The sequence below is a fragment of the Lissotriton vulgaris genome, chromosome 5 (genome assembly GCF_964263255.1).
Source record: "Lissotriton vulgaris chromosome 5, aLisVul1.2, whole genome shotgun sequence".
Classification (NCBI taxonomy): domain Eukaryota; kingdom Metazoa; phylum Chordata; class Amphibia; order Caudata; family Salamandridae; genus Lissotriton; species Lissotriton vulgaris.
Genome location: NC_141693.1, coordinates 289232734 through 289257438, shown reverse-complemented (window position 1 = coordinate 289257438; position 24705 = coordinate 289232734). Strand labels below are relative to the sequence as shown.

The following is a 24705-nucleotide window of genomic DNA, read 5'->3' as shown; positions in this document are numbered from 1 at the left end:
ATCAGGGGTGCAACAGGGTGTCAAAGTGACACCCTGTCCCCCTTGACAATTTGGTAATTTTACCGAATCTGTAAATACCGATTCGGTAATTAACGAATGTTAACGATTCGGTAATTTATTCAGTAAAAATACCTACATAGCATTTACCGATTTGTAAATACCGAATCGGTAAAATTCGGTATTTACGAATCGGTAAATACTATTTACCTACATCTAGCCCACAGCTTCTAAAAAGGTGTCAATATTGTCTAATTTTATGGCATCCAATTTACTGGCCTCGGAATTATGCAGGCTGAGTTTCCAATTCTCCATTAAATTCAAATAGAAGATCACGGGAGACCTGAAAGAAAGTGATAAACTCACTAAGCGTTATTTGGAAGAGATTTTAGATATTTGGAATCATAATTCCAATTGCTCCTTCAGATTCCCAACACCCATTGATTTGTCATTTGCAATGGCACCTTGTATGTTGACATTCCCAATGACCAACCGGAATTCTGACTGGTGCATTGCATTGAATATGTCTACATATTTTTAAGAGTCCTGCTGGCCACTTAGAATTCTGATTTCATAATTGTTATTCTAGCTGGTCATTTTTGTATTTAGTTCTACAGGTAAATTATGGGAATTCCCAGTTCTGTGGGAGTGTGGGTTGGCATTTCCTGTCGAGGTTGTACATTAGGGTTGTAGCTATGACAGTAACAGGTAGGGCAAACAATGGCGGATCAGGGACTAACAGAAAGGTCTGGGTCCTCGGCAGCTCGCAGACGCTGTAATGTTGCGGAAGTGCAGGTTGTACGTATCCAGCCTTTTCCGAAAACAGTCGGCAGCCTCTTCGTCGCATTCACAAACCTCTTTGTCACACTCGTTGGGGGTTTTAACTGTTGGAATAAAAATAATGATGAGAAAATGTGTCTGACCAGAGCAGCCAGGTAGCTATCTCATATGAACAAATAGCGACTTTCTTGCGCCAACTCCAGAACAGCTGGTTGACAATGATAGCTTAAAAAGCACACATAGCTACACTTTCTGTACTGCACTCTAGTTCATAGTATACCTGGGCCTTGTATTGAAGTCTAGCATTAAATACATATCTCCTTAAACAAGTCAGATTATAGCCACTGTGGCTATGCAATGGCCATGTTTGCACAACAAAGTATGGATGAAGGCTATTGAGTTCCTCAAATGAATGGCCTACTTCATACTTGTGGACACTTAAAGGAGTCGTGATAGATGTGTTTACTTAGGTTGCTTCATGCACTTATTCTCCCTTTTTGATACCTGTGCTATGATATCTTCCATAGTAAAACTTCCTAAAAATTTACCTGCTGGGGAGATTTCCGATTATGCTTGTTTTGGGAAATTTCGAATACTTTGCTTGCATAGTGAAGATCCTGATACTTATGGTCATTCTGGAAAGGTCCTGTCCTCTGCCAGTAAAAATTATAATACCTGCACTTGCTTAGGGAAGATTCTGATACCCGTGCTCGCCTAACAAAGCTTCTGTTCTTGCTTACTTAAGGATATGACACCTATGCTTGCTAAAATAAGATCCTGATACCTGTGCTCACTTACGAAAGCTTCTTATTCTTGTTCTTGCTGAGGGAAGATTCTGACACCAGATGCTTGTCTTGGGAAAATTCCAATACTGCTTCTCCCTAAATGTTGGTTCTAATATGTGTGCTTGAATAGGAAAGATCCTGATATTTGTGCTTATTCTGGAAAGGTTATTTCCTTGGTAAGTGAACATTAAAATTCTTCGACTTGCTTAGTAAAAATTGTGATATGTGTCCTCTCTAAGGGAAGTTTCTACTACCACAGCTCATTCTGGAAAGGTTTTGCCTTCGGTTAGTGAGCATATTGATACCTACATTCACTTTGGGAAGATTCTAATACCTGTGCTCTCTTCGAGGAGTTTTTGCCCTTGCTAATTGAAGAATATGATACCTTCCCTGACTTAGGTAACATCCTGATATCTTTGCTTGCTATGTAAAGCTTCCTATCTACCTATGTATGTACTTTTGGAAGGAAGATTTGATACCATATGCTTGTTTTGGTACAATTTCAATACTGGATCCCCCTAAAATTTGAATCGGATACCCGTGGTTAATTAGGGAAGAAGCTGATACTCATGGCCATTCTGTGCAGGTTCTTTCATTGGTTAGTGGAGATTATGATACCTGCACTTATTTAGAGAAGCTTCTGATCAGTGTGCTCCCCTAGGGAAGATGCTATCCTTACTTTGGTCATTTAGCTATGAATCTGATACCTATACCAGTTTATAGAAGATACTGTCTTTGTTTAGTGGAGGATATAAAACTAACGCTTGATACATGTGTTCGCATATAAAATCTCCCTATTCATTTGTGCTCACGTGAGGAAGATTCTCATACCATGTGATCTTTTATGGAAGATTCTAAAATCATGTCCTCGTTTATAGAAGATTCGCATTCTGGTGTTCCCTAGTGAATGACTGCAAAACCTGTACTGGATTAGGGATTAATTGAAGGGTCTGAATTCTGTGTTCAATGCTGCCTATTATCTGTGTTCATTTAAGGAAGTGTCTGTCCTTGTTCAGTGAAGATTGAGATATCCATGCCAATTTGGGGAAGGTTCCTTTGGTTTTCCTTGCTAAGAAAAGTTTCTGACACCTGCATTAATGTCTGATAATTATGGCAAAAAAACAATCCAGCATGTATATAAAAACAATGATTACTGGGAATAGAAATTTAGTCTTAATAAGATGTGTATATATGGTGGTTGGATTATTCACTTATTAATGCTGGGAACAAATCCTTGGTCCTAACAAAAATTTAAATTAATCAATAACATCTGACAATGAGCATTGCTGGAGGATCTTAACTGGGAATATAGCCAGCTAAATATATAATTATCATAGGATTATGACAAATGAATGACATTCATTAACCATTATTGCATTGTATTGTCTTTTACAAGAAACATGAATTGGTGAATCATTCCCTTTGAAGAACTATGTTAACTTTAAAACTCTAATAATTAAGATTAATAGAGGAAGGACCAGGGATAGTATATGTTAGCAACCTGAGTATGCCATAAGAGTAATATTATGTCCACACAATTGCTAATCATTAATATATATTCTGGTCACCACCTGTAATCAGGGATAGAAACAAACTCAAATTAATATTGAAAAAAATTGAATTTCTGTTGAACATCCCCCATCATTCCATAACGCTATTTGGCAACTGTAACATACATTTATTTAGTGACTCATCGCCAGGAGCAGATATTGCAGGAGGAGATTATTGTTATTATATACTTGGGAAAGTTTGTTTTCCGCTCGAGGGGGAAATGGAGGAACAAACAAGTGGATGTCAACTTTTTCAGCCATGTGATTGCTGTGCTGCATTAAAAGGCTGTAACTCTGCTCATCACATGCATATTTCATTTGGGTGCAGCGCAGTGCTAGATTTCACATTTGAACATGGGTACATTTCCATTGGGTAATAAATTATGAGAGTATCAAACGTATGGAAAGCAAACATTTTCCACGGATACATTGCGTATCTTGAATCCTGATAGTGGCTCAGGAGCAGGAGTCCAAACTGAAACTTTCTCTAGACATAAAGAACCATAAAGAACTTACATGGAATTTGGGGTCAGTGATTAACTTTCATAAAATTCCTAGAAAACTGGCTTTACTGTAGAATGCTCAGCAGTTCTTGACTTTGTAGTGTTATAGTTGATATCACTACAGGTATTATAACATTTTGGAATTTTTGATAAATATTACTTGGAAGAGCCTAATAAATCAAGTGTGTGGGGGACAATCGGCAAAACAAATCAAAATGAATATTAAAATGTTACTGTCAAAATATTTAGAACTGAACATCATCAATGAAACACAGAGAATAAGAAAGTATTTTTAAGGACAAATCATAGATTTCCCTTCTGCTTAGCTAGTAATATTAAAATTAAATAGGTAAAGTAGATCTTAAGAAGTTTTACCAGATCAATATTGCACATAGCCAAGCTTTAGCGAGGCAGTACTTGTTCTTGCCAATGAAGCAGTGTCAAGGACTGCACACAAAGAAGGTCTATCTAGTTTCCTCCTCGACTGCACAAATAAAGCACAATTTCTCCCAGGAGAAATGGCGCCCCCTGCACTTTCAATCAAAAGTGAAAGGTATCAAGTGTCTCTTAAAAGGGTTGCAGTTGGAGGAAAAAGCCACAAGGGAAAACAACCTCCCTTGTAATCTTGATGGTTCGTAATTGTAGCAGAGAGGCAAGACTAAGAGTGAAAAGCAAAGCACCAAAACCACCTAAAATCAGTGTTGATAAAGAGCCCAGCATAGGTATTTCTGAATGCAAAACAATGAGGAAAAAACTAAAGGAAAAAGGCAAAAATGAGGGGAAAAAATGAATAGCAGTGGATTGTGAACATGACAAAAAATCAGGGACAAATGTGTTGCAAGCCATCCTTCTTAAGCACAAGCCTTCTTATAGTTTTGACAGAAAAGAATCTCAGAGGAATAAATGGAAAGGACATCTTGATTTGGGATTTTCAGATATTAAACACTGAAGTGATAACCATCTTGAAAAGGGTTAAGATATAAGATTAAAGCCACCTATTCTTCCAGGAAAATGGATATGCAAATGGTGGCTTTCATAGGAATAAGCAGCCCACATTTGACATCCTACATGCCTCCGCACCTTACCATCTGTCTCCTGCACCCAGTTCCCCACATTGTCCTCAAAGCAGACGCAACTAGAGTCACTGATGGCAGCAATGCAGAGTGAAGTAAAACCACCTTTGTTGTGTGCACCTAGTAAATGCCCTAGAGATGCTGTGTCTTTGCCTCACACAACTGGAGACCAAAGGAATACACCATTGCAAGTGATTCTGATTCTGATTCCTGGTCTTTGGTATTTAGTGGTTTATGGGCTTGGAACTTACATGTGTGATTTTGACTATCATATTTCAGGCTCAGCCTGGCAAAATTATATCATAAATCTGCATAAGAGCAAAGAAGCTGTAGCATATAAGCCTTCTCCTGATGCTAGTCCATGGCAGAAATTAACAGTGGGAGAATTTACACTTTCAATAAGGTTTTGTAGCTTGTGTAGATTCCCTGGTCTAACAAACTCCAAATAGATGTCCTCAAGACCCACAGTGCAATAATGCAATACATCATTGAAATAGTCCATCATCATGAAAGGGGTCAATCTAGCAGCCCAAACAGAAAAGAAGTATAACTAGTGATCCTGAAAGCTTTCATTTAATAGCCCTGCGGACTCAAAGTAGAAGATTTGCAAGAATGATCCTGCAAAAACGTATGTCATTGACATTGTTTAATGATGTACTAATATTTTGCACAAACTGGGTTTTGAAATGGACAATTCATGTTAGACAGCAGTTAAACTACTTTGGATTTAGTTTATATGGGCTTTTAGTGAAATTAAACATATCTTCTTGTGCCCAAAATTGACTATGGTGCAGCTTCTGATAGAGTCTATCATATAGAAGTGTGGAATAACCTTGGTGCATGAGGGAGAGACAACACATTTGATAAACATTATAAAGAAACTGCATTCCCACACATGGGTTAAGGTCAAATGATCAAGTGGAAGAGGATGCATCCTTAAATTAAGAGCTGAAAATGGACTGAAGAAGGCTTATAGCCTGGCGACACTTTTATTTTCATTGTGTATGTCTAAACTTTAAGTCAAAATAAACTAATTTTAAGTTGTTTGACGAAATGTTTGTGGTAAGAAAATCACCAGTTGCAAACATTACTGAAATGTTTAGAAGAATTTAATTGACTTACCCATTTCACAATACATTTAGAGAAAACTAAAATCATGTTTTTTCAAGAAAGAACAGAAGTCTAGGTTTACTTAGTCTATACATAATTTTAAGTTAAGTGGAGTTTTTACCTTTCCATATCTATCTGCCTTTGTGAAAAAGTCAAATGGAGCTATGAATACATTATCAGTAAACTGTATCAGAAAACTATGAAACCTACGTCAATCGATGCCACAATGTTGTATATGCTCAGAGTTTGGGTTTTTGGCTATCTCTTCATCATCAGGGCCATCCTTTTTTAATTACATAGCAGCATGTAACAGGTACAAAATTGAGACTTTCAAACATATTTTAGCCTTTGACTTAGTCAGCATTTATAGGCAATATAGGTATTCAAAGTCTGAAGTCTTATCTTTATGAATTTGAAAGCCTAAAAAAACTTGGTAATTGGGAAACATTAAGTACCCAGAGTAAATATTGCCTGAAATCCCTGGTGAACAAATTAAAATCAGCCCATTAATTTAATGAGGACTGTGATCTACTTAAGTTGAAACATCATTTAAATTATGCAAATTAAACATTTATTGAAAAGAGATAAGCCACATTAATTTGAACCTTATCTCTTATGGTTAAAATAAAATGTCTCCCGATTGGAATGTTATACTTATTATTTTGCCAAGTTTATAGTTCTGGGAGGACATCTACGTAAGGTCCATTAAAGTGCTGCTTATGTTCATTAGTGAAGGAGACAATTGGCCACATTTTGTGTATATGTCTAGTTGTTTTTTACTTGAGAGTTAAAATTTAGAGAAAGAAGTGTAAGAACTATAATGTTGCCTGTTTTGTTTTATTTTAGTTGAGTTCCAATTCCTTGTTTCATGAGATCAAAAATTACTTTTCTAGCAGAACAACAGTTACATAATAAGTACATTATTGCACTGTTGGCAGGTGCTAAAAAGATTGTATTGATCCATCAAACTTCTTGTTGAAGTGGCTTAGGCTGTGATTCATTTCATTTACTTTCTGCATGGATAACGTTCTGCCTAATCACTGGTACTGCTAATCTGTTTGACATAATGTGCTTGCCATTGTCTACCTATACTGTGAAGATTTCCTTAAAAATACATTTTACAACTACTTATGGTTCCTGTGCTCCATAAGGGCATATTATCACTTAGAGAAGTCTTACCTAGGCCACTAAGCTTTCTTCAATGAGTAGGTAGAAGTTACTTGTGGAAATTCAGGAGTAAGTCAAGAATAATTCACACCTTTGCATAGAAATTCTATAGGAAGTGTGCATCAAGTTGAAGCTCTGACACCTATGCTTGTGTAGCTTAATTAGTAAATATTCTTACAGCTGTGCTTGTGCTTGCTTAGGGGAAACAACATTTACAATGCAGACATAACTACACATTGCCATTACAACGCGGACACTACAACAAATGCATCATTACCATGCATTCCATTACCACGCAAGTCGTTACAATGACTTGCTTTAGGGAACGAGTTGTTGGATTTTAAATCCAAAACCTTCCCTACTGTTGCACAGACTGGAGTTGGAATAGTAAAATATACTATTCCAAAGCCAGCGCTTCCCTAAGGCAAGTCGTTTTAATGACTTGCGTTGTAATGGAACACTTCGTAACAACATGTTTGTTATATTGCCCGTGCTCTAAAGGCATGCGTTCTAAAAGCATGCATGTTTACGTCATACAACCCTTGCTTGGGAAATATTTATATCAATGTACTCATTTTGAGGCTAGTCAATACCTTTCCGTGTTTTCCAAAGATTCTGATACTTATTGTTAATACTTATTGTGAGATACCTATGCTCGTTGAGGATAAATTATGATGTCTGTATTCAATTAAAGGCATACTCTTGAATTTATCACTGGGAAAAGGAAAACTGTAGGTGGTATAAGGAATTAAGAACTACTCACATCAAGTAGAGGACATCATGAATTGACTGAGCTTTATACCCCTACTCATCTAAGATCAAGTGACCAATGCTAACATTCCCTATCCTGGGCAAACAGGGCTGGTGGAAATTGTGTACATTGCTTTTCATTGACTAGGTCTGAGAGCCCTTGCCCTATTATTTGCTCATTGGAGATCTTTTCACAATTCCAGGAATCACACCTGATACAGCAAGCTTCACCCTGAGCCTCTTCAGACAGTACTTACTGCACTTGATATTGTCTTCATAAGCGTAGAATCTGTAGTGAGTAGTTTCAGGGATGCAACCCATCATCTGAGCCTTGTTGTAACAGCAGGCATGTTCATGGCAGCACCTGCAATGGACAGAAAGACAAGAGACAGTGAGATAGAATGAACACATTACACAAGGGTCTGAACAAGTCTCAAAGTACGTCAAAGCTGTTCCTGCAGATCCACCAAGTACACCGCAGTGTCACCTCACTTTATCCATATATGAAAGCAGGCAGAAGGTATGGACTGGGGACATTAAAATGAACATTTATGTCCCACCAATAAATCATAAGTCATTGACATGGGTTTTTTTGTACTATGCCAGGTGTACGAAATTCATTGCTGCAGCAATTGAAGCTTGTGCTAGACACACTGGGCCCGATTCACAGAACTAACTTAAAACAAAATCCTAAACATACTACAATTTTGGTATTCACAGAAGGCACTTACTCATTTTGGCATTCACAGAAGGCACTTACTCATTTTGGTATTCACAGAAGTAGGAGTCCTAACTTTAGGACTCCTAAATGCCTTCTGTGAATACCGAAAGTCTTAACGTTAGGAGTTTTCTCAGTTTAGGAGTCCTAAAGTTAGGACTCCTAACTTTACTACTCCTAAACTGAGAAAAACCCTAACTTTAAGACTTTTGGTATTCACAGAAGGCATTTGGGAGTCCTAAAGTTAGGAGTACTAACTTTACTACTCCTAAACTGAGAAAAATCCTAACTTTAAGACGTTTGGTATTCACAGAAGGCATTTAGGAGTCCTAAAGTTAGGACTCCTAACTTCTGTGAATAACTTAATGAGTAAGTGCCTTCTGTGAATACCAAAATGGTAGTAAGTTTAGGATTTTGTCTTAAGTTAGTTCTGTGAATCGGGCCCAATGACGGAATGATGCCTAATTTGATTTTGAGAGTTAGGTTCAAATATCAAAATTGTGAAACTTGTAGGTATATACATGTAGAGAACAACGGACCTGATTACGATCTTGGCAGAAGGGTTCCTCCGTCACAATGGTGAAGGATATCCAGTCCGCCAAATTATAAATCCCATTATATCCTATGGGATTTATATTTCGGTGGATGGAATATCAGTCACCGTTGTGACGGTTTAAACGGCCCGCCAAGATCGTAATCAGGCCCCTAGTCTAGAGAAAATTAATGATCCCCCTAATTGTCTACACAGAAACACACCAACACAGACCACATTTTAAAGAAGTATAACCTCAACCCACATGCATTAATTGGGCAAATAATATAATCCCAGAATCAAGTCATGTGCCAAAGCTGTAGGCCAGTTTTTTGTATTTTACAGCACATCATGACCTTGTTGATGTCTCAGATATGGTTCAGTTTGAAGTAGTTGTTCCTTGACACACGCTCACAGGTTTGATGAATACAGATTAAAAGTGCATAAAATACACCCCAAAGTACTTGGATTTGAGTGGTGCCCTTCATGCTAAAGAGGGCTCTTGTGATAGATTTTTTATTCTTTATTGTATGATTCAAAACTTTAAAATTAGGTCAGCAAACATAATTAATACAAATCTAATTTTATGAATAACATTTAAAATAAACATTATTGCACTGAAAATTAAAATCCTTTAATAAATGTTTAAAAAACACTTTTTTTAAAAAGTTGAAAAGACAATAACAATCTCTTGCACTGGTATGGGAGTATATGTATAATAGAATATCTTTTGCAGTGCAGATCATCTTAAAAATCAACAAACTTCAATATGTGCCATTTTCAACACTGGACAATAGAAAATTACAAGTTTTATTTTTCGGATCACTTATTTTCACATTGGATATACACACTGTTGTCATCCTAAACCATCTCCCTCCTGTCATTTTCAAGGGTAGCGTCACACCCTTATTAAATGAAGCAACAATCTTTGAATCTTGTGTTCATTCTGTGTACGCACCTTTTCCTGAGACTGTTTAAAAAATTGATGGGTATGCTACAGTTTTGTATAATATGAGATCTCTACAATGACCACACACTGCTACAACACTAGAATTAATAATCCTTGTAATGTTTGTACTTGTAAGCATTTTAAAATACACCCACAGGATAATTTCACCTAATGCATTCTAAAAAGCCCCAGTTCGTCCGAATTCCAGGTGGAGTGTCTCTACTGGGGTTTATTTATTCAAATTACATATTCTCTTCAATAATTTGTCTTCAAACCAATTAAGGACCAATACTCATAAAATATCTATGTTCCGATGCTAGATTGAAGGGACAGGATAAAGAGATACAAAATATATTTTATAAAAATATCAGTAAATTGAATATAGCGTGCCACCTTGTGCCATGATCAATATGTTGTCAATCAGAGAGATTCAGGGCAAATACCATCCCATGATAAATATAGCATGGGAACTTTTCCAACTCTTCATTTCAATTTTCCAGCAAAAATCAACTTCTTTGTTAAAATCATGGTGTTGCTTTTAAGTAAATTCATTTTTAAAAGATGCTTATTGTACGTGTATTAGGGCATTTAACCCATGTTGTAACCTTATAGGGGCCATGTAACAAATTATCACATCATTACATAAAGCAGTATATTTATAGGATAAGAAACCAAAGTTGTGAGATTTTTTCCAATATTTGTAAAAATTTAAGACAAATCATACATATGTAGACAAAAAAGTAGTGGTGCTGAAAGGCATCCCTGTTTAAGGCAACTTTTTGTCTCTATTGTTTATCTTAGACTTTTATCTGCCCTTATGAGTATTCTATTCTAAGGGCCTGATTCACAATGTAACTTTCACTTTTGAATAAGTTTATACTTTTGAGTAAGTGTACTACTTGTTGATATTCATAAACTTCGAATGCAAGTTGCTACTACAAAAAAACTGTAGTAGGTTCAGCGCTACACATGGCCAACTAGTGGTATTGCAAAACCTGCCCATAGAAAACAATGGAGGCAAGCACTTAAAATAAAACTGTATCGGAAAGAATGTTAAATTAAATTGAAATATTTAAAATAGTTAAAAATATAAATATATAAAATATAGTGCATGTTCATTGATTATATTTTATAAACCTATTTTGAATGAAAAGTAATGTAGTACAAAATGTTTTTAAATACTTAAATTAATTGTAATTAATTCTATACATCACTTTTAATAATTATTAATGGACATTATTTATTTTCTTTTGGTGAGAATTTCAAAAAATGTATTTAAAGGTTAGGAAATTAATTGGGGAAAAATATGGAAAACGTCAGTGGTAAAAGCAAAAGACAGAAGTAAAAGCAAATAAAAAAGGGGAAGAACGCCTGGGAATACCTCTGTGTTTTTCAGAGTTTGCTAGTCCTAATCACGGGAGACCACGTTTGCAGAGACAAACAATACGCCTAAAGGATAAAATATACTACATAACTCATTCCAGAAATCAAACGTTATGATCAGGCATTAATGAAGATAGGTTTCAGAAAATCAACTCTGCAACTTGCAGAAGCTAATTACTGATGTGGGATACATAGGACTATGGAATATACTGTCTCACTGGATCCGTAAATGGAAATTACTTTTGGCGAGACCACCAAACTTTTACTTTAACTTTCTGCACAAATTGTGCCCTATTTCCACATTTGACTGTTTTGTGGCATTTAAAGACAACACTTCTTATATGTAAATGCAACATCTCAATGAACAGGCAGCTAAGACAAATTTAATTTATTTCACTAGTGGGCTACCAAATCAATAAGCATTTTTTGACTGTGGAAATTTCAGCAAATTAACTGTATTTCTTTTTAGCTCTGTTGGGTAGTGACCTAACCAAACTGACGAAAATTGATTACGTCCTTAGTTTAATGTGCATACTAAAAAAATATATGTTATTTTATTGTTGTTGCACATTTTAAATATTAAACTTTGTTGTTATTCAGGTAGGGTTGCGTTGCTGTATTATTGTAAATGTTGAGCAGTGAGATAATATAACTGGATTCCAAATAAATATCAATGATGTTATGTTATGGTGGAGAAGTGTGGCTCAAGTGGTTGGAGCGGCAGACCCTGATGCAGAGGTCTGGCCCGGACCAGGGTTCAATTCCCGGCCTCGGCGGGTCTTGGGCTCAAATTTCCCCGGACCTGACAATTCTTGCCTCAGTGCCTATTCCAATCATGGAGTCCCACTCTGTAACTCTGGGAAATAGCTTGCTTAATCTCCACAACGGCCCCTCGCAGCGGGATGCCTGGCTTTCACCTTGGGGATGCCCAGTAATGGGTTATCTCGCAGGGGAATACCAGGACGGGTTCCCTAAGCAAGCGCTGGGACGCTTTCGGGCAGCCATGCGCTCTACAAATCAAATTTCATTTCATTCATTATGTACATTTGTGTAGCACCCATTACCATTTGTATGGTGCTGTAGCTCTTTCAAAATCTGGGCATCCTTTGTGGCTCTCGGTTACTCATTCATCGGTTTCAAGGTCATCTGTTGGCTTTGCATTTGCCTGTCTTTGGTTGTATGTAATGTTCATTTATATTCAGTAATGCCCAGTGAGGTTAGAAAATACTAGGTAACTGTTTAGTGATGATGATGGCGATGCCTTCCTTTCCAGTGATGTCATAAGAAAGCACAACACTAATCTTGGTTAAAAAAAATTAATTGGCTTTTATTAATGTGAGCAATTGCCTTGAGACCCTCTCAGGTGAGTAGTGTGCTTTACAAATCCCTGATTAATTGAATGATTAAGCCCACAGAAGCCCACCTGACGAACATGAACTACACAAGACAGGAAATGCAGTTGCATAAAATTCTCTTTTGGTTACTGAGAAGCATCTCTGGACCATTCTGCAGACAGACCCTGCCAACTGCTGGTATCTGGCTGGAGCAAGACTTTGTGGGTCATTTATAGTTGGCCGCCATAAAAGAAGCGGTGCTCCTCTCAGGCCAAACTTAAGATTCCCCTGTCCTCTTTAGAGTCGGGAAACTGAAGGGTTTACACTGGTGGAGACTCAGCTGGCTCTGCTAAAATAAACCTGTGAAATGACGGCCCGTCCTCCACGAGTTCTTCTAAGCACAGTGACCGTCACAGCATCTTCATTAGGTTGGGTGACATCACGCTCTTCCCCTACAAGTGACCACCATGGCATGCATGGTGGGCCCAGGTACGGAAAACGTACAATGGACCCTACGTACAGAGAGTAAACTCTGTGTGCCAGGACAATGGGTTTATTTTGTTTTCAAGAAACAAACTCCCACTTTGAGTGTTTGATTCTTGAAAATGAACAAACTTTGGCTTGGCAAAATCCAGTGTTTTCAAAGGAGCCATTGCATCAGCAACTCCACTGAAGGCGAGGCGATCCCATTCCATGAGCGGTTGGCCTTCATCAGCATAGACTCCACTGCCCTGGTGGACTGTGCACGGTGGTCTAAATGGCCCTGTTGGTCGCCTTACATTAGTCTTATATTAGAAATATGGAAGTTCCAGGGGTGAGCAAAGTTCTGTGAATTTCCTTTGTTTGGCAAAACGTGTAACGCTTTCTGCTTTTCTTTCCCGACTCTACTGATTATTGAGAGACATTTTCAGCAGCTTAACAAGACTATGTTCACTCTAACCAAACCCAGACAAGATGGACAATGTATAGAGATGTTTTTTCTGCATGTTGAGCCTTTTTAAAGATTTTGTATGTAAAGCTGTATAGCAGAGCCCACCGTGACCTATTGTCCACAGAGTATCGAATACGCTGTACAGTCTTAGTACTGTTAAATAATGATATATGCTACATAAGTTGCTGTAAAATTCACATTTTTTACACAAAGGTAAAGCAAAACAATTTTTGCAAAGTTTTTGATGTTGGAAAAGATTTACATTGAAGTTTCCAAAGGCTGCAAAAAAAAGGTAAACTTTGAGGTTTCAGTCAAACCTAAACCTGACCACTTATGTTTTTTTAGCTACCATATCTGCATATAACTAGGTCCATTTTCATGAAGTTCTCTATGGTGTAATTCACTCAAATGTATATTTGTACTCCTTTTTCCTGACTCCTGTGTCATTTTTTGTCAGGCTGGCAATCCTCTCAGTTTCAAACTTTATAGCCATCTAACTTTAGTTGTGAGGGAAAATTCCTGCAAAAATGCTTTGCAGAAGAATTTTGAAGGGAAAAGGTTCTACTAAAAGAGTAAAGGTAGGTAACACACTATTGTTGCCCACATTTTTTTTTAACTCTGTGTATTCTTCATTAACTTCATAATGTTAAGTTTTAAAAAAAAGCTTCACAAAGTTTGTGAAGGACACTTTACACAGCTATGCACACCAAAGTATTTTGTCTGTGAGTAGCCCTCTTACCAGGTTGAGTCTGCACTCTGGATATGCAAAACATAAAGTACATCAGAAATGCAAAAATGTTAAGCTGTCCTATGGTACATTTCAGTAACTCATCCCATTTAAGTTCATTCTTTAAATCTTGGTGCGCGTGGTACAGCTATAAATGCTGTGCTATGGTGTCAGAATACACTTCTTCCATTTGTAGAGCCCTGAAGCTCTCTCAACAGTTTGCAAGGTTCCTGAGTTTCACATGGTTTGGAGTCATGGTGGACTTGTATCATTGTGTCCTCTTTGCATGAATTTCCTGTTCAGTATAGTGATTAGTGATGGTTTATGTTGCCTCTGTGGTATAAATAAATTCCGGTTGAGCTTGTGGGAGATTTTAGTCGTGTGTTGTGGCAGAGTGAGTAACCTATAGTACTTTGTCTTTTTATTTCATTCTACAGGGGTGAATATTTGCCCATTGCTTGGTCAGTTGTGTTGGGTCATGTTGCTTGGAGGCATTCGAAGCGATAGGCCTTTGGTGTTGTGTTGTGTGCATGTGGGTGATGGAAGAACTAACTTGCACCTTATCTGGGAAGGATGGCTGTGTGAGGAGAGAGGTGTGTTCTTGCAAATGCAGGATCACACGGGTAGGAATGCTAAGGATGAACTTTTAACCTCTTCAGCGCGGTGCGAATTTTCACGCTGTGCTGAAGATTCGAAAAACGGGTGTGGTCATGACGGAACGGTTCCGTCATCAGCACTGCCCAACCGAGGCTGATTTCCGAACCGTTCCGTCATAGGCATCGAAGGGGTTAACACTTGTTGTGGCTAAATTAGAGACCATGCAGACAGGCAGTTTTATTAGTCTACTGAACAAACCGGATATACTGATCTCTGCTCCCACCACGCTTACCAGTCAGTTTCGTCCACAGGCACGCCCAATGTGTTTGATCCACAGTGGCATCCATAGTTGGTGTAGTTGGCCAAGCTGTAGGTGTAAGTGCTGAACTTAATCATCTCGTTGAACTGGGCAGCGGTTCCCGCCCCAAAGGACACAGCTGAAAAGAGAAAAAAGAAGAAGAGGTTTGGGAACAACTCCAAATATTTTTCAGGGAAGCTTCCCAAGTACTCTTAGAATAAAGTGAAGAAAGTAAAGCGTGGCAATAACATCAATATCTGAGTAGGAAGAATGTGTGGTAATAACATCAATATCTGAAAATTAAGATGTGCTCCTTATTAAGTTAAAAAAAAAGGATAAATAAAGGTTAGGAACTCTGTCCAATAATGAAGTGTTCAGAAAAATAATGGCAATGTTGAATATAAGACCAAGAAGAAGGTAGCCTTGAGAAATGCGTAGAACACACAGATGGTTCAGTGGCCCTGTGTAATGTGTAACTCCTTCAACCAGTTTTGGCTGTTAAATAAAAATCCAGACTGCTGGTAGGTTTCACACTTAACACAGGCCTGGCTGGCATATACGCAAATAATGGAACATGGTGTAACATTGACACAGTACTAAAATTATGTGAATCCTAATTCACAAAGGTGCATCATTGATTGTGGTACAATTGGAGCAGTTCTCTCTCAAATAAGCTCCACGGAGCCCAATACTGGCACCTGGTTTTCGAATATTTAACTATCCTTCTGCCTAACTTGCATTTAAAAATGCCTAAAAGATCTACATCTAAAACCAAATGAACTAAAAAGAGAACTTCTTCTAACTTTAGGCTATTCCTGAAATCAGTCTGAGTAACAAGTTTATTAATAGGATACAATCTTTGGGTTCCCAGCAGCAAAATGCTGAATCTGCTAAAACTGTAAGAGTCATTTTAGAAAGGAATCTCAAATTTGAAGCACATATTTAAAAAATGTTGAAGAGAAGGAGGGGTGGATTCTAACTCGAACTTCTCAGTAAACCGCAAACCTGTCCTTTCTACCAAATGGGTTAAAACATGCAATGTGATCACTTGTCCTTTCCTTTCTTGCCTTGACTATGGTAATACACTACCCATCAGACTTCCAAGTAAGTAAAGGCTGCTCTCACTTTTTATGCCTTCAAACCAGTGCAAAATGTTGGGAAATCTTCCTTGTAGAATTGACAACAAGAGAAATCGAGCTTTCTCCGCCATACTGGCTGAAATCATCCTAGAACGATCTACGATGTTGGCAAAACATGTCTACCAATGTTTTACTCTGTGATGTTCTTATCACCCAAAATGGAGGAACGTCAGAGCCCATGTAATATAATTTTTATACCATGACAAGCAATACCATTCTTGGGACACTATACCTACTTTGTTCTGGAAGTCTGATGCAAATTCCTTGAAGATCTTACATCCAGTTAGCTCCTCCTGACATGATGATGGACTAGTTACCCTTGACTACTCAGCTGTTCTGCCACATTGTCTGTGGAGTCAACCTCAGACTACAGCAGAGGTGGAGCCAGAGATGTGTCCGCGGGCTGCATGTCACCAGCGTTGGTACACACAGCAGCTTTGTTATGCCACTCGAGATGAGGATGACGAATATTCCACCCTCTGGTGGATTCTCTCTCAAGGCAATACGGCTGTGAGTCTCTAGCTCTGACCTTTACCTGCATCTTTTAAATAAATGTACCTATTTTTGCCTCCAAGACTTGTGGTTGACTGGCTTTATGAAGGTAACCCCTTTTTGGGTGAATAACTTCATTATGGCCGCTCTCTGCCTCCCTCATCACAAAATGTAATCCCATAATCCCTTATTTTATAACCATCCCCCACCCACTGCTGTAATAAACACAATTATTCTGTAGCAATATTCACAATTGCAGCCCGTGAGGAAAAGATGTTATTCCGCGCAACAAAGAGTGCTTTTAAGAACCACAAATCCTATGTTGTTACGTTATCCCAACCTCTGCCAAATAAAATACGGTGTCGAATGCTCCCCGCCGTGCACGGTGTTCCAGAATGTTCTCTCTGCATCCTGCAACGTGTGTTCAGATGTTCCGATTAACGCTGGCCTTCTCAGGAACAAGGTCTGCGGCGCGTGGGGCCAAGCATTGTTTGTGACGGCGTCTCGCGCCCTGGAAATGGGATTTAGATTTCGCGGAATGTCTTATTCGGGGACAAAGCGTCCAGAGGGGGCACCAATGGAACGCTCCTTTCACCAATCAAGACGAGAGAACAATGGATGTTCCCTTACACAAAGTTAAGGTTTTTTTTAATCCTCAGGCTCTCACGGGTTCTGTCTGCTAACAATGACGTTCTGGACCAACCTGTGGTTTCCACTCACATACACTGAAGAAAATGAACATTTTGCTGCGTCACAGATGAGAAAGAGTCTTTTATACCGTTTGCTTAAAATGAGTATAGAATACTGGTAGGACCGTCACTGTGAGAGCTATATTATTACCTGGTATTTAATTTTATCATCGATTCTATGCGCTATGCCATAAAACGTCATCTGGAGTTTGTAACTCTAAAGTATGTTGAGAACGGAACAGCCAATCAAGTTAATTAGAGAGCACCCTACAACTACTGCGATTGGCTCTAATGTAGTGCGAGTTGTATGTCTCACAACACTACTGTATGCACAACAACACCTACTCTCGAAGACTACAATGCAGCTTACATTTGTAGGAAGTCGCACAATCCCTCATGAGAAAATTGTACAACGTCAATGGAAATAGCATAACTAATAAACTTAAGCTTTACTAAATCACTAGAACCTACCGGAGTAGCGTGTTGCCCATCCAAAAAAACACTAATGCGCCTAGTCACAAGTAGTAAGCGCTACATTAATACCAATACAATACAACAGACCTTAGAAGGGGGCAGGAGTCAACACAAGTGGGGCGGTGAGAGAACTGGCAGATGTATCTGCTAATGCCCTTCACTATTACCTCCTACCTTGGGTTGAGAGGCAAAACCAATAACCAACCACTCAGTTTTAGGGACCGGGACTTATTTTTCTTCAGCAGACTTTGACGCAGGAGAGGAAGAAAGGTAGAAAAAAAGCAGAGAAAAGGAAGTAGAGAAAGAAAAACAATGTGAGAGGGGAGAAAGAACCCATCAAAACTGGCATTTGCTTTTAAAGAAACAATAGACTAAATGCATACATTATACAGGGAAAAGTAGTGCATGTCAACAGGTTGGGTAATGAGAAAGCTGCTTTTAGTAGGTACTTTTATTCTGCATCTTTAATAGTACTCATGCTTACGTCACTGAAGCCAACTACAGCCATAGTGGAAACCACTGAGGAATGAGCTTTCAACAGGGACCTCTAAATATTGAGCAGGAGTGGAAAAAGAAAAAGAGAATACACTTTACTGCAGGAAAATGTACACAAGTCCGGGGAAATAAAAACATGACTAGACGAAAGGGAAAAAATACCTATGTTTAAGGAAAAAATCAGTGTAAAAAATGCCTGTCTAATTGGAATAATACCAAAAAGAATTCATTTTTCTGAGTACTTCATAGAAAGGGATCTAGGGCTTTATTTTAAAATCTGGCAGACAGGATACTCTGCCACAAATGTGATGGAGTAACTTATGCGCCTAACAGATCCTTGTTCGCCTGCTCTATTTAGAGTGGATGAGCCGGCATCTTTCACTGGAGGAATCTCTTCTTACTCCATCGATGGAAACCTTTGAACAACAGAGAGCCTAACAATAGTCCATGAGGAAAGCACTTCAGACCATCCACACTAAATAGGGCGCACGGTATAGGAAAATAAATAAATGTCATTTTTGGTTTGTTCCTAAAAGCACACTCCTGCTTCGATAGTTTGATTTTAAAAGAACAGAAAACTTTTCTGTGTTGGCTCTGGGCCCGGTCAGGCCTTTAATTCCCCTGGGCATTTCCCCGGTGGGCTGGAGGCAGGTTTTTAGGGAGACGGCAACTCATACTGCCTCTGTCACTTTCCCGGGTCCCTGAAGTTAGTTGCAGTAGCATGGGGAGGCTTCAAGAGACATATAGGGAGGGAGGGGCAAAGTAGAGAGAAAGTGATCAGAGAGGGAGAAGAAAGAAGGGAGTGAAGGGGAGAGAATGGGTGGATGAGAAAAGAGATTTCAGAAGACATAAGGGGAGGGGGCTGAATTGAGCATTTTTAGCCTGGGCTGCTCTTGCCTCCACAGTCCTGCCCTGTGGGAGCCCATTGAAGATGGTGGCTGTACAGCAAATCTGCGGTGCGGTCAGAGGAGTCATCAGGGTGTCGGATTCTCTTAAGGCGAGGGCTAGCCACCACGATGACTGAGGTCTCTTAGGGGCAGATTTACAAGCCCCTTGCAACACTTTTGCACCGCTGTTGGTTCATTTTTTGTGACGTTGCGGCCCAATTACAACATAACGCATCTAGAGAGATACGTCACCTTGTAAGCCCTACGACACATTATACCTGCATCAGGTATCATGTATGCAGGGTGGGCGTTCCCACCGAGGAAAGCCTCGTAGAAGTGACGCAGTGAAATCTACAAGATTTCACTGCCCCACTTCTAGGATGCCACTGTGTCAAAACCCTATGTGATGCATTGTATTGAGAATAGGCCTCCCTTTGCATTGCTGGAGTTGCGTTGTGCTTGCGACATGACTCCATCAATGCGTGACTTTTGCGCCCACAGATGCATCAGAATTTCAGACACATCTGTTAATCCTTGTAAATACGGCGCAGCCATGGTGGCACATGGGTTTCGCATGGAGGCGCAGGGAAACTGACGCATCTGTACAGATGCATAATTTTTTTGTCAATCTGCTCCTAAATATGGCGGGCTGTAGTGCACCAGGGCCGTGGCGTACCTCCCTCCTCTGCGCTGGTTGAATAGAGTGCAGCTAGCCAAAGGCTAAATAAGCCCCTTAGGCTTGATTATCAGCGCAGTGCCAAACGGTGCTATTATTACCCAATGAAAATGAATAACACGTTATCGACCTTGCAAGGATGAGAGGCACAGAATACTCTGGTGCAAGTCAAATTAGGGCCGGAAAGTACTAGCAGATCTCTGCAGAAAATAATTGGCTTAATATTTTAAGAATTAGTTAGAAAGACTTAACTTGAAATAAAAAGTACAAAGTACTGCTATTAGCGCCTCTTGAGGGCCAGTAGGCACTAGAAAATGCACTTTCAATAATAAAATTGATACTTACTGCAAGCTAAGGCCATTAAACCGAGAATAAGTTTCGCCATCTTTGTGCCGGGCTCGCTGGACACACACGAATCAGGTCTGTTTGCTCTGTAGTGACTATAGGTAGGACCTGCCATATATACACCCGAGAGCCTCAGCCCTCCACCCCTCACCGCCCCGATAATGACCCTTTACGGTGGAGTTTGCAATTATAGGGGAAGAGACGTCCTCCGGTTGGCGCGTGACTCACACAAGGACCACTGTCTGTGGGGCTTTGTACCTTTCAGCTCTCACTTCAAGCACTGTTGCTTCTAGGTGCATGAATGAATGTATTGTGCACATTTAGTGCTAGAGACAGGGAATGGGAGAAAACTTTCTGGGGTGCCCACGCCATCAGTTTGAAACGTAGGTGGTTTCATAACGCGGCGTAACTTTGTGTCGCTGACTTGTAATACCATTGTGCAATTTTTCTATATCATACACGTATAAACAAAGGCTGCGTAACGTGTATTATAATCCAATAAAGACAAAGAGAGTGTTCAGGTGAAATGGTATATGCGCCTATATAGAGAATACACAATAGTGGCTCTATAAGGGGCTGGGAGGGGTTCTGGCGCATGGCGTGTATATGTATATGTAGAGGAAACATAAGAAGTGACTCTTTTTGTCATTACATCACAAAGCCACGAAGAGTTCGGCTGACCGAACTGCGAATTTGAAGGCACAGTGATTTGTAAATTAAACCAGTAGATGTCACTACAGGACCATTATACAAATCAAAAAATCACGTTGAGTTTGATTGGTAACTACGTTGTCAAAGTGGCAAAGTTAAAGGATACAAAATTGCATGCAAATGAGCACACTATTTATACATTACATTGTGATCAAGCTTCTCCAAGGTACCCGTCAGTAGCTCTCCTATGCACAGTCCAGCATAGTTGAATTATTATATGTATACCAGAATTAAAATGCTTGTATTTGAGGTGAAAATGTGTGTATTTTCAAAACTCAATATCTCATTTTTGGAGGAAAATTGTTGAATTTCCAAAATATATTTCAGGATGATAATTGATTGATAAATCATGCAGTGTTAAGGAGACATATTACTAATTACTAATATTGTTACCTTGGTGCCAGGGGCATTCTTCCTACAGCTGTTATGCATTACTCAGGTAAAGGCATTCCAAATTGACAAAGCCTTTTTTACATTGCTGGCTTCCGAGCCAACCACAGCACCGAGACCGCCCTCATCGCAGCCACTGACGACATCCGAGCCCTGCTCGACAACGGGGAAACAGCGGCCCTCATCCTCCTGGACCTCTCCGCAGCGTTCGATACTGTCTGCCACCGCACCCTAGTACAACGCCTCAACAACATCGGAATCCAAGAGAAGGCACTGGAGTGGATCATCTCGTTCCTCGCCGGAAGAACCCAGAAAGTCTGCCTCCCCCGGTTCAGATCCGAGGCCACCGAAGTCATCTGCGGCGTACCACAAGGATCATCACTCAGCCCCACCCTCTTCAACGTCTACATGAGCCCCCTCGCAGCCATCGCACGCCAACACAACCTCAACATCATCTCCTACGCCGACGACACCCAGCTGATCCTCTCCCTCACCAACCACCCAGCCACCGCCAGAACCAACCTACACGAAGCGATGAAAGACATAGCCGAGTGGATGATGAACAGCCGCCTGAAACTGAACTCAGACAAGACGGAAGTCCTCATTCTTGGATCATCACCCTCTGCCTAGGACGACTCCTGGTGGCCCCCTGCCCTGGGCAGCGCACCCAAACCAACGGACCACACATGCAACCCGTGCTTCATCTTGGACTCCTCCCTCTCGATGACCAGACAAGTCAACGCTGTCTCATCATCGTGTTTCAACATCCTACGCATGCTCCAAAAGATCTTCCGATGGATCCCCACCGAAACCAGGAAGACGGTCACCCAGGCACTCGTCACCAGCCGACTGGACTACGGAAACACCCTCTACACCGGAACCACAGCCAAACTGCAGAAAAGACTCCAACGCATCCTGAACGCCTCCGCACGACTCATCCTGGACATCCCCCAACACAGCCACATCTCCGGACACCGGAGAGACCTGCACTGGCTTCCCGTCAGCAAGAGAATTACGTTCCGACTCCTCACCCACGCACACAAGGCCCTCCACGACCTGGGCCCCAGGTACCTCAACAACCGCCTGACCTTCTACACTCCCACCCGCCAGCTACGATCGACCAGCCTCGCCCTCGCCGCCGTTCCACGCATTCGAAGAGCCACCATGGGAGGAAGGTCCTTCTCCTACCTGGCAGCCAAGACTTGGAACTCCCTCCCCATCCACCTCCGTCTTACCCAAGACCACCTCTCCTTCAGGAAGCAACTCAAGACCTGGCTGTTCGAGCAGTAGCGGACCCCTCTCCCCCAAGAGCCTTGAGACCCTCTGCATGAGTGGCGCGCTATACAAATTTCTTGATTGATTGATTGATTGACTGTGATTCAGCGTAGCCCTGCCCCAGACCTGACGCTCGGTTCAGGACAGGAGAGTAAAAAATAAAATGGTAATGAATTACTATTGTATTTTTCATCTTTGGGGGTAATTTAAGTGGGGCAACACTCCTCCCCTCCAAGGGAGGAGCCGCCCCTGGCCTGATGCACTGAGGTGATCACTGCTCACAATCTTGCACTTGCTGCACACCAACGTAATCTGATCTGGTCACCAGTACAACAATAATAATATAACTAGCTCAGGATGATTTTCATTGACCAGAAGTAGCTCTTATTACAGAAAAGGTTGGAGACCCCCGTTCTAGATCCTGTTTCCACCATGCACCCGACGGTCCAGAAAAATGCATTGGTCTGAATCTAAGGTCTGGCTCTGTGACTGGTGCATGGACATCAGAATATGTGAACTGCTAAGAATGTCTGCTGTAGGAGAGGAAGGTACTTTATTTTGTCTATTCATAACATAGAGGCCCTCATTATGAGTGGCCTGAAGTGGTAACACGGAGGTTCACAATTTGTCTTTCTATCTTTCACAGTCTCTGCGGGTCTAGAATTGCTATGTTTTCAAAACTGGGGCCTTATTTATGAAAGCCTTGCGCCGCCCGTGCGTCACTTTTAAGAAAAGTGGCGCACCGGTGGCGCAAGGCTTTCATAAATGAGGCCTGGGCAGTTGTTTCCTAACTGGAGACACCGGAAACAGACCTTTGTGTGGGGCGGTGGGCAGCTGCGGCGACAGGCTCGTCCATGCCATAAAGCAGGGTTCTCCAAAGCCGGTCCTCGAAGGCCGGATCCGTACCAGATTTTTTGCATATCCCCATTTTGATATCAGTAGTTATCTTAAAAACCAGGCATGGATCCGACCCTGCACACTTTTACCACCTGCTTCAAACATGCATTAAACGTGTGCGGATTTATCCCTGATCTTTTCCACAGATGGGAGCTAAAACATATAGAACTGGATGTGGTGTTCCGGGGACCATGTTTTTACCGAATTCTAGGAGGAATAATTTTGAAATCCCCATATTTAGGTGTGGGGGATACAGGCCGAAGTCTGTATTTCCAGGATTTCTGGATAGCGGAATTACTCAATGTTATTGGGAAATAGCATGTAGGACGTGGTGTTCCTATGATTGCTCTGGGTGATCTCAACTAGATTTTACAAGGCCTGAGCAACATTTCTGTGACGCTTGCATAATTTTACGTATTTTCAAATTAAACGTGCTACGCAAAATTCCAGAAATCGTGCTATTCTGCCACATTGCGTGATTACATGCACTATGTAACAAACATTTAATACGAATGACCAGAATGCGAGCCTCGGCGCTTTGTGTCTTTTTTGAGCTTTTTTAGTGCAACATACATCTTTGCATCCAAAATGAACACGAGCATGTATTTGATGCTAGAATATACTGCTAAATCCTTGTTTTGTGTGTCACATTATTAAGAATAATTTCTCTTAATTTTTCCAAAATTTCAGGGAAGTTACACAAAAGTAAGTTATTCAGATTTAACACATCAAGATTTCTTACCACGTTTAGCACACAAACACATTTTATGGGTGTAACTGTGGGTCTCTGCTGTGTGGCACATCACTGTATGACATGTCACAAAGGCAAGATATCTAACAGCAGGGTTCTGCATTCACACACACAATGTGACTGATATTACAGGGACTGCAACATGGCCAGTTGCCAAACTGACCTGTGTTTTAGTACTAGGGCCCTATTATGATGGCGGACGGGCTTGCGTCCGTCCGCCACCCCTGAGTAAGAGGGACCGTCCGCATGGGCAGCGGCGGTCCCTCCATGGCAATTAGGATATGACCGCCACCCTGGCGG

General features: G+C 40.5%; 1 protein-coding gene across 1 annotated transcript; it reads right to left on the bottom strand.

Annotated features, from left to right (window-relative positions):
- On the bottom strand, positions 1-20508 carry LOC147710731 (phospholipase A2 homolog otoconin-22-like). Its single transcript, XM_086921459.1, has 4 exons — positions 20382-20508; positions 15179-15323; positions 7973-8079; positions 1-881 (listed from the first exon to the last, which is right to left on the bottom strand). Exons 1-4 carry the CDS (start codon positions 20494-20496, stop codon positions 733-735), a joined length of 516 nt encoding a protein of 171 aa, XP_086777585.1. The 5' UTR covers positions 20497-20508; the 3' UTR covers positions 1-732.
- Between the last annotated feature and the right edge of the window lie 4197 nt (positions 20509-24705).